The sequence below is a fragment of the Crocodylus porosus genome, unplaced genomic scaffold (assembly GCF_001723895.1).
Source record: "Crocodylus porosus isolate Cpor-Errol unplaced genomic scaffold, CroPor_comp1, whole genome shotgun sequence".
Classification (NCBI taxonomy): Eukaryota; Metazoa; Chordata; order Crocodylia; family Crocodylidae; genus Crocodylus; species Crocodylus porosus.
Window position 1 is genome coordinate 1,879,765 of NW_017728940.1, and position 9,695 is coordinate 1,889,459.

At 62.1% G+C, this 9,695-nt stretch overlaps 1 protein-coding gene across 2 annotated transcripts in view; it reads left to right on the forward strand.

Moving 5' to 3' along the window:
* Positions 1-7,448, forward strand: part of ASAP3 (ArfGAP with SH3 domain, ankyrin repeat and PH domain 3) — a 29,407-nt gene extending 21,959 nt beyond the window's left edge. For both annotated transcript variants that reach the window (XM_019547931.1, XM_019547932.1), the window contains exons 18-26: positions 352-437; positions 1,206-1,321; positions 1,938-2,005; positions 2,921-3,028; positions 3,292-3,520; positions 3,922-4,210; positions 4,554-4,713; positions 4,879-5,001; positions 5,352-7,448. In XM_019547931.1, coding sequence (XP_019403476.1) covers positions 352-437; positions 1,206-1,321; positions 1,938-2,005; positions 2,921-3,028; positions 3,292-3,520; positions 3,922-4,210; positions 4,554-4,713; positions 4,879-5,001; positions 5,352-5,426 — 1,254 coding nt within the window. In that variant the 3' untranslated portion in view covers positions 5,427-7,448. The remainder of the gene's footprint in view (positions 1-351; positions 438-1,205; positions 1,322-1,937; positions 2,006-2,920; positions 3,029-3,291; positions 3,521-3,921; positions 4,211-4,553; positions 4,714-4,878; positions 5,002-5,351) is intronic.
* Positions 7,449-9,695: the final 2,247 nt, after the last annotated feature.

Here is a 9,695-nt window from a genome sequence, read left to right on the forward strand (position 1 = left end):
CCAGGCCTGATGCCGGCCGGTTCCCTGGCGTCTGCATCACGGGAGACTTGTTCAAGGTGCATCGAGGCCATTGCAGGCCTGGTGGGAAGCCCAGCTCACAGCTTCCCACGGGACCTCCAGCAAACCCAGCTCCCGACCTCCCATGCTGGCGGGATCTGACCCAAAGAGTGTGGGCTGGAGCATCCAAGGCTGGTAGATGCCTCCCAGACCATTCCCATTTGGTCCCAAACCCCGTTTTCCCCTGGAGAAGCAATGGGACCCATATACTGGTTCAGCTGGCTGCGTCTGGTCTCCCGAATGGGCAGAGCAGTGGGGTGAGGGTTAACCCTGCTGCTTTTCCTCCCATGGCAGGACCAGGGTGAGCTGGCTCTGCACGTGGCCGTGCGATATGCAGACAAGTCCTCCCTGCCGCTGGTGGACTTCATCATCCAGAACGGGTAAGGCTCAGGCTGAGGCAGGCAGGGGAAGGGGCACCCACGTCAGCGCTGCACACGCGTCAGGTCTTGGGAGCCAAGTGCATCCAGGCCAGGAGCAAGCCAGAGATGGCTCTGGACAGTCAAAAACTCTCCTCCCCAAGAAACCCAGCACCACCGGCCATTGGAGGGGGCTTCCCAGGTGTGGCCCAGTCTGTTTCCAAAGCCGGGGGGAAAATGCATGAGATTGCAGCCTCCCCTTCCTGCCTCTTGAGAGGCCAAGCAAAAAGCAGGAGAGAAAATGTCACCCCAAGGGACCCAGGACGGCAAGGACAGCAGGGAGCTTGGACGTGGCGGGGTACGCAGGCAGGGATGCCTGCAAGGGAGGGAGGCGTGTGGGAGCCGGGGATCCAGGGCAAGGTGGTGGACTGCATGATACCAAGTCCCCGTGCCGGAGCAAACAGGCCAGTGCCATTCTGGGCTGGGACATGGCGGGACTTTCTTGATGGGTTTTTCCCAGTTTCATCTGCTGATGGCTTGCGCCAGGGATCTCCTAGTGGTTACCCAGCCAAGGGAGGCTCCTAGTCCCCATGCAGGGCAGGCCGGCAGCCTTCTTCCCATTTTACAGATGGCGCAACTGAGGCACCATGTGGTGAAATGACTTCCCCGTGGTCTCATGAGCGGGGCAGCACATCCCATGCTCCACGCGTCTCGTTCTAGCTTGGGGGAGAGGCCCAAGACTCTTCTGGGGGGCCTCCCACATCCTTTAACTGCCTCTGCCTGCTTGCACAGGGGGAACCTGGACAAGGCGACTCTGGATGGGAGCACGGCCCTGCACTACAGCGCCCAGTACAACCAGCCCAACTGCCTCAAGCTGCTGCTGAAAGGGAAGGCCGCTCTCAGCCCAGGTAGGCTTCACGCCCAACTTAAGGGAATTCCTTCAGCATTTTTTCACAAATAGCTTTTCCCTTTTCTAAATCGGTATTTCAGCTAGAGATTATTGACCGCGCGGCTTGCTGTACGCAGCGTGCGGATGGAGCGTGGTCAGATATGTCCATGTTTCATAATCGCGTGTTACCCCAACCCACCTTCTGTCCGCACACACGCAACTCGCTAACCTGAGTTCAGTCCTGTTTTCAATCCTGGCCAGGCTGGGGGTCAGGGCACAGGTTTAGATTTCATTTTTGCCAATAACGTGGTAGTGAGGACACAGATTTAAGTGTTTTGCCCTGGGACACGTAGGCAGAACAGCCCAGTTCTCCCAGATTTGCCTGGGATAGAATTGGAGCAGTTCAGTGTATTGTTATGGTTGCTGGTATCATCATTAGCACAGCTTCAATTACTATTCCTGTGATTACTACTAATCATCTCTTTAAGAAGTCTGTGGCAGTGGGTGTATTGCGGGTGCATGGCTGCGGCCCCGTGGCACCCTCTGGGCACCCCTTTTGGGGGGATTCCCTGAGCCGGGGAGAGGAGTGGGCATTTTCTGGGGGCTCAGACCCGGTGTCCTTTCTACCCCTCCAGTGAACACGGCCGGAGAGACAGCCTTGGACGTGGCAAAGAGACACAAACACACCGAGTGCGAGGACCTGGTAGGTTGGGCCCTTCGTGGTGGGGTGTGTATGGAGGGGAGCGGTGCACAGCCCCTCTCTTGGGATGGGGCAGGGGTGTCTGGCATTGGCATGGGCTCAGCCCAGGGGGTCTTGTCCCAGGACAGAGGTGGGAAGAAGCAGGTTTGTGCTGGAGAGGAAGCCGGGGAGGGTCCTGAGCTATGAACTGGCGTCATGCACACGGCAGGGATGGCAGCCGGGCCCTGTGTTGAGTGGTGCTTCTAGCCTTGTTTGCCTGGCCAGGGTTGGGGTGGGGGGTAGAGCACAGGTTGAGATTTAACTTTTGCTAGTAACGTACTTTGCAGTAAGAGTGAGTCCTCCAGTGTCTTCCCACAATTCCCTTGGACCCCCCCCCCAAGAAAGAGCGGTCCAGTTCTCCCACACTTGCCCGAAATAAAATCAGCAATTCAGATAATTGGGATGACTATTATTATTATTATTACACTAATCCATTCAGATTCTTGTTGTTTTTATCACTGGGATGACTATTATTGTTATTATTATGGTTATTAATTATACTAATCATGCCTTAAAGAACTCCGCGATGGGTCTCCCAGAGCCCCAGTCCTGCACTCGCACACGTGCACACGCTCCCCGTGCGAATCCAGTAACTCGGGGCTTTGCGCCACGGCCGCTCCCAGCGGGGCACTGATCACCCGTGTTACCTCTGCAGTGAAGACGTGCCCTGTTGCACTTGGGATTGGGGTTCGCAGCAAAATGCCCCTGCAGTAGACCAGCATCCTGGCAACTCAGTCGTGTGCTGGACTGTCGCAGGAAGACGGGTCGAGGGGAGCTGCATCCCGGTGGGGCAGTTCAGCTCCGAGGCGCGGATGCCACTTGGCTGCGGGGGCCTAACAGTGTCCCCGATGCCACGCGTGGCCCTGTTTTTCCTGGCAGCTGGAGCAGGCGCAGGCCGGGAAGCTGAACCTGCAGCTGCACGTGGAGTACGACTGGGAGGCCCCGCAGGAGTACGCCTACGACAGCGAGGAGGAGCTGGAGGAGAAGGTACCAGTCACTCGGCTGGGCTGGGCTGGGGGTGGGGGCATCCCCAGGTGAGGGCTCGCAGCCCCCTGCCCCACGTCACGCCAGGCATGCAGCCCCCTCCTCACAGACCCCCGTCCCCATTGCCCCTCAGCGCTGCGACGTGCTCGCTGGGGGCTGGGGCTCGGAGGCGGCTGCGTCCCTGCAGCTGCGCTTGCGGAGCGAGGGGCTGGGAGGGCAGACCCCCGCGGGGCTCCCTCCCGCTGACGGCCGCGCCGCCCGCCCAGGTGAGCCCGCTGCAGCGATCGTTCAAGTCCACGTCGCCGCCCGCCACGGGCCAGCCCGGCCTCGCCTCCCAGAACCGGTGGAGCTGCACGGGCATGGACATCACCAACAAGACCTACGAGACCATCCTGGTCCCCTCGCGGCCCAGCCCCCGGCGCGCAAACAGCGAGGAGATTCCCCCGCCGCTGCCGGTCAAAAACCCTGCCCGGGGGGGCCCCCGCGCCAAGCCCGGTAAGCCTGGGCAGGGCTGGAGACGGGGGCAGAGCTGCGGGGGACAGCTGCGTCCCTAAACCCCCTGGGCAGCAGATTCGGGCTGAGCTTGCCGGAGCGTGGGTGCGTGCCCCAGCCAGGGGGTCTCCAGGAGCAGCTGTGGCTGTTAGCGATTGTGATGGGAAGGAACAACCAAGTGCAAGGATTAGATGGGGCTCTTGGATCCCAAACAGAGCTGGGGGGGCTCCGGTTGGTTCATGCTCTGTCCTAACTCGCTCCCCCATACCTGGGAAGGGCTTTGCAGCGTACAGGGGCCACAGGTGGGCCCTCAGTGAGCAACCAAGGACCCAACAGGCTCCCAGTTTGACCAGCAAAGCCACTGGGACACGCGCCCCCTGATCTCCCAAACCTTCCCTGCCCAGAGCTCCCACGGCAAACCTCCGAGCCCCAAGCCAGCAGCCCGCCGGAGGCCCCCGCCCTCCGAAACCTGTCCACGTCCAGCGCGCCGGGCACCTTGGACAGTGGAGCCGGCCGGCAGCTCTCCACCTCCCTGAGCCCCACGGAGACGTGGCGCGCGGCCTGCTGGGAAACCCACGCGGAGCCGGAGAGCGGCGCCCCGCGGCGGGGGGCTGAGGCCAGCCAGGCCACGGGGCCACCGCCGGAGGCCGGCACGTCCCCGGAACAAGGGCAGCTCAACCCTGTCAAGTTCAGGTAGGCAGCGGGGATGGGGCCCCAGCTGGAGGCACCCCTGGGGGCGCGGCAGGGGCTCGGGGGCTGCGGTGCCTTCTCGCCACGTGCCGGGGGCACGGAGGCGGATGCCCGCCACGAGCTGCGCAGTCCTCTGCGTCCACGCGACGTGCGTGGCAGGGCACCGCTGCCGGTTGCACAGCGCCAGGCGCATCTCCTCCGCGCTGGGGACTCTGGCTGCAAGGACAGTCCAGGCTTGTGGCCTTTTTGGAAGAAGGAGAAGCCGGTGCTTTGGAGGGGCAGCACGCACAGGAGCGGGGGGAGCTGGGGGCACAGCACTGCCCCTTCCTCACTTTGCCCCCCACAGATCAGAGAGCACCCGCTCCTACCGGCGCATCAGTGGCAGCGCAGGGGGCAAGGCCCCCAGCTCGGCCCCTGCCCCGCACAGCTCGGCCGGCCCCGAGGACCAGCCCCCCGGCAAGGCACCAAGTCCTGCCCCTGTGCCCATGCCCAGGAGGTTTGCTCCGGTAGGTACCCGGCGAAGGAGGGCTCCCTCCCGTGCCGGCCCAGTCTCCTCCCAGCACCCCGACCTTGGGGACCCTGAGCTCCCTGCTCTCCGCCGTGTTGTTGGAGGGGAAGGGGATCCCTGCGGTCCCTCTCCCCCCACTGACACGCACTGCTCGCTGGGGCAGGCCAAGGTGCGGCAGAAGAGGGTGAAGGCTCTGGTGGACTGCAAGGGCGACCGAGCCCGGGAGCTGACCTTCTCCAAGGGGGAGGTGATCGTGGTGACCCGGGAGGAGGACGAGCAGAGCTGGGTGAGTGCCGCGGCGGGCCTGGCCCCCGTGCCCCTTCCCACCGCTGGCCTGGGCTCCTCTGAGCCTGGCTCTCTGGCTGTCCCCCTGCCCAAGGCAGGTGACCCGTTGGATCAGGCGCTTCGGAGGGCTTCACGTGAGTGCAGGGGGGGATCGCCATCATGCTGCTGCACGCAGCGGGAGTCCTCCCATCCTCTGGGGTTTAGTCCCCACTGGGGTGCAGAAGCTGCCCACCCCTCGGCCCTGCATCCCTGTGGCTTTGCACCCTCCCACTGGGCAGCCTCCCCGCGTCCCGGCCTCGAGACGAGAGCCCGCGGCCATGACCCCCCCCGCCTTCTGCTCCGGGTTTGCAGGTCGGCTTCATCGAAGGAGACGGCTCCAGAACGGGCATCTTCCGGGCCAGCTCCGTCCACCTGCTGCAGGACTGAAGGGTGTCCACCTCCCTTCCCCTGCAGCGCAGAGGGGCGGGGAGCTCTCCCTGGACCTGGCACGGGGCTGCCGGCTCGCTGCGTGCTCCTCGCTTCCCTCACCCCCTCCTGACCTGGCCCTCCGGAGACTGGGCGCCGCAGCATGTGGGGCCGGAGCTGGAGCTGGGTGGAAACCCCCCGCCGCGATCCTTCTGGACAGCATCGCTTTAGGACCGGCGTGGGTCTCTCGTGCTGGGTCAGGCCGGCTCTGCCCAGCCTTGCAGCTTGCTGGAGGACCCGGACCGCAGAGTCCCGCGTCTGAATCAGCCTGGAACAAGCCTCCTGGCCCTGGCAGGGCTGAGGGCATTGGGGGGGTGGGGGGGCGAGCTGCGGGGGTGGGGTTCAGTCTCCGGGCCACAGCTGGTTAGGAAGCAGAGAACCGGCAAGCTCGGTGCACAGGTGGGGCAATAGTTTTTCACCTCTCCATCCCTCCCATCCTTTGCCCGCTTTGTAACCCCGGGGCCCCTGGAGGAACGTGGACTCCTGCTCTCTCCTCCGGGGGCTTCATTAGGGTTGTTTGGGGGGGGCGCCTACCTCTCACCACCCTCCCCTGTGTGAACATGAGAGCCCTGCTGGGCCTGGGGGCTGCTGTGGGGACCTCCTTCCCCTGCCCCAGCCCTGCAGCACCCCCGGCTCATAAAGGCAGGGCAGGCGAGGTCCGTCCTGCCGTGGGAGTCCTTCCTGTGGCCACCCCAGGGGCTATCCCCACGCTCCTTATTGCTGGCCCCCTTTCCTAGAGACCCCCCCAGACAGACGAATGTATCAGCTTGCAGCACGACCGCCCCATCCCAACTGCCTTCTCCACCGCCCGGCGCGTCCCCGCCTTGCTCCCGTCCCAGGCCGGTGTGTCTCTGGGGGCTACAGAAACCGGCGTGGCCGTAGCCACGTGGGCTGCTCAGCTTGGGGCATCTGACTGTGACCCCCCGTGCTGAGTCCAGCGCCTGGGCTTGGACGAAAGCATTTCAGTTCCTATGAGACCCAACTGCTACGGGGCAGGGCATGGCTCAGGTCATGCAAAGGGTTAATGCCCAGTATTGCCCCCTTCCCCACTTCTCCAAATAGCCCAGGAGCTGCCTGTGGCCCTTTCTGTTTCCTGCTGCAGGAAATGAGCTTGCGGTCTTGGCCCCGTGGCTCTGCCGTTACGCCCCGCTCCGGGGACCGTGGAGACCCTGGTCTCCGCCAGCAGCAGCCCCTCGGTTGCCCTCGTTGTCCGTGCCCTGCCTCCCTGGTGAAAATACTTGAAGGGAAGGGAAGGAGCTGAGCTCCCGATCCGTGCCAGCGGTGCCCCCGTCGGTGGCACGCGCCCAGGAGGAGCCGGCCTGGGCATGCGGTGGCGCAGAGGATACCCCAATTTCATGTCTCACGTGCATCTCCTCCGCCCACCCTGGAACTGTGAAACGCTATTTTTTTTAACTAGGAAAGTGCTATTTTTGGTGCTCGCAGCCACATCCGTGTCAGGCCGGGCTCAGACCGGAGTTCGGGGGCGGCTGGATTTGGACGCAGACGTCTTTCAGCCCCGTGGCTGGAGGATGTTGCTGGGCAGCGGAGCCTGGCCCGGGTTGGAGGCCGTGGCTGGAGCGAGGAGTCTCTGCTGAGGCTTCAGGGGGAGACGCAGGCCCGGTGGTTCTCCAGGCTTTCAGGTACAGATTTGGATCTGGATTATGACCCCACTTCCCAAAGGCCTGGGGCGCTGGTTGAAGGCCCTTTTTGAATGTACAGATTTTCCACCCGCCTCTTTTCACTCCCACCAGGCTTGGAGACAGCCAGGGAGTCTCTGTCCCGTGCCCAAAAGGGGCCAGGCTGCTACTTGGTTCTGCAGTCACTGGGACCAATGCTTCCTGCTTGTACGAGCTTCCCTGGGGATATGTGGGATCAGACTGCCCTATGTTAGAATTGTAAAGGGGCCTTTTTTTCACTGAATATTTCATCGCAGAAGGGGTATTTTATTGCTTTCCCTTTTGATTTGGAATAAAATTGATTTTTTTTTTAAATAAAGGCAAGGGGCTTCTGCTCATGCTGTAGCCAGAAAGAAGGGCGGAGATCTAGGCGTGTCCCCGGTAAGAGTGTGGGAGGGTGTCTGTCGTATGGACGCGGCGCCTCAGCCCCAAGTGCCGAGCAGATGGCAGCCCGAGCGGCTTCACCCCGCGCGGGCGGGGAAGGCAGCGCTATGCCAGCAGCTTACGGCCGAAATGCCAGAATAAGGTCTTGTCTTGGTGCTGCTGGGTGAATAGAGGTGGCAGAAAGGGGCACTGCTCTAATTGCAGCTGGGCAGGCGTTCCTCCCATGAAATGGGCCTTCTAATAACTGAGGCTGGGGTTATGTCACCTCCGTCACCGGCGCCCCGTAGCTTGAGGCTGGGGTGTTAGGCCCTGCTGTATCTCAGCACGGCTTCCTGGAGCACCGAGTCTCACCCAGCTATAGATGTGGCAACTCTTTTGCTCCTTGCTCTCCGAAAGCCTCAGCATCTTCGCTGTGCAAAGGGCAAAGGAAAGTCGTCCTCTTGGCTCCTTTGAGGCAGTCTGCACTGGCGCAGGTTACCTTCATCCTGGAAGCGGCCGCCGTCTTCCCCGTCCTCCCGCCAGGCTCCTCAGCGGGGAGAGTTGAAGGCTTCCCCGGGACGTGGAGGCCGTGGTATCACCGTAAGGGACAAGATACCCATGTGCGTTCCCACCTGGCCCTTGGCATTGATCGGTCGCTCAGCTCTCCCGAGGCGTCCTTTGTGCGTCCCACCCAGCATGAGACCGCCGGGTGCAGCCTTGCTGTGTGAGAAAGCAAATCCCCGCTCCCCAGAGCCTGCGAGCTCTTCCGCCCGGCGCTCAGAGGAATCGCCCCTTTGCATGGCTCCGCTCAGGCCTGGATTCAGCCCGTGCCTAAATCCCCTCTGCTTCAAGGCAAGCTCATCAGCACCTTTGAAAAGGAAGCCACTTCTTTGCCATAATGTGTGCCCTCCTGTCCCCTGCAGCCGTTGTCCGGCCGTGCCCCTGCCCGGGAGAGCGCCAGCCGGACGCGGCTCTTATCGGTTTCCTTTTCAAAGCGCTTGGCTTAGTTTCACTCTCGATTCGTTTGCGAGAGCACAGTGTTGTTTCAGGCCTGGTCGAACGTTGTTTATTCCTCCGAGATCTTGGAGAAGGAAGTTTTTCTGGCTTGGAGGGGTTTTTATTCCGCCTTTCCTGCCCCCCCAGGCTCTTGGCAGCGGTTATGTGTTATCAGCCACATGCATATCCTTCCCTCCGCCACCCCCCGCCTCCTCCCACGTGAGCTGCGCTCTTGAATAGTTTGGAAATACACTGCCTTGTTCTGAGCTTACAATTAACCCAGAAACTAGCAGGTAAGTCAAACCTGGCGCTGACCTTGGACCCCCGGCAAAAGGTGTTGCCGGATGTATGTGAAGCCCCGAAGGTGCCGGTTCTGCACGCACTAAGGATCTTGCTCACCTGCAGGCGTGCCCAGGCTCCCTCCCTCGCACGCTGGGCCCTCTTGCCCGTGTGATTTTGTACGTGCTCTGCCTCCAGCTGACCCTCGGAGATGAATTCACGACATCCACCAGCTGGTCTTGGCTCCACGCCCTTGATGAAAAGGAGCAGCGGGCAGGCAGCTCATGTGTTTTCAAACACCCTGAGTGCAAACTTTCGCCAGGCCACCATGGCTGGCTGGGATCCTGCCTGTGCTCGAGGCGTCACGCCTGCCTGCAACACGGCCAGCCCGGGTGCACACGGGGGATGACCCCTCGGAGCTGGTCAGCCCGGGCCCGGAAGCATGGGGGTGGCTCACTAAGGCCGGCGGAAACTATTGTGTCCAGCCTTTTGGGAGAGTTTTGGCTAAATGAAATCCCTCCCCAAAGCACTTCTGATCCAAACGAGCTTTGACACAAATAATTATCAATGTCCTGATTAGCCGGAGGATTTTTCAGCGTTTTAAAACACTGCCTACCCAGCTGGCGTTAGCCCGAGCACCCCCCCCAAGAGGTTACTGTAAGTATGAACCTGTGGAGCTTGTTGCAGCGAGGGGTCAATTTAATACCCTTTTATTTTAGATGCTGTTTAGAACGAAAGCCGTGAGCTGGGCTAGGGACGCCCGTCCCCAAACCCCCGCGTTTCAGGGCACGCGCTGCGGTCGGGCAGGCGTGACCACCCACCGGGCCCGCGCGCCGGATGAGCCGTGCTCTGTGGGGCTGGGCACCGGGCCAGCGGACCCGGGGCTGGGTTTCTGGGCGAGGTGTCCAGCCCGACG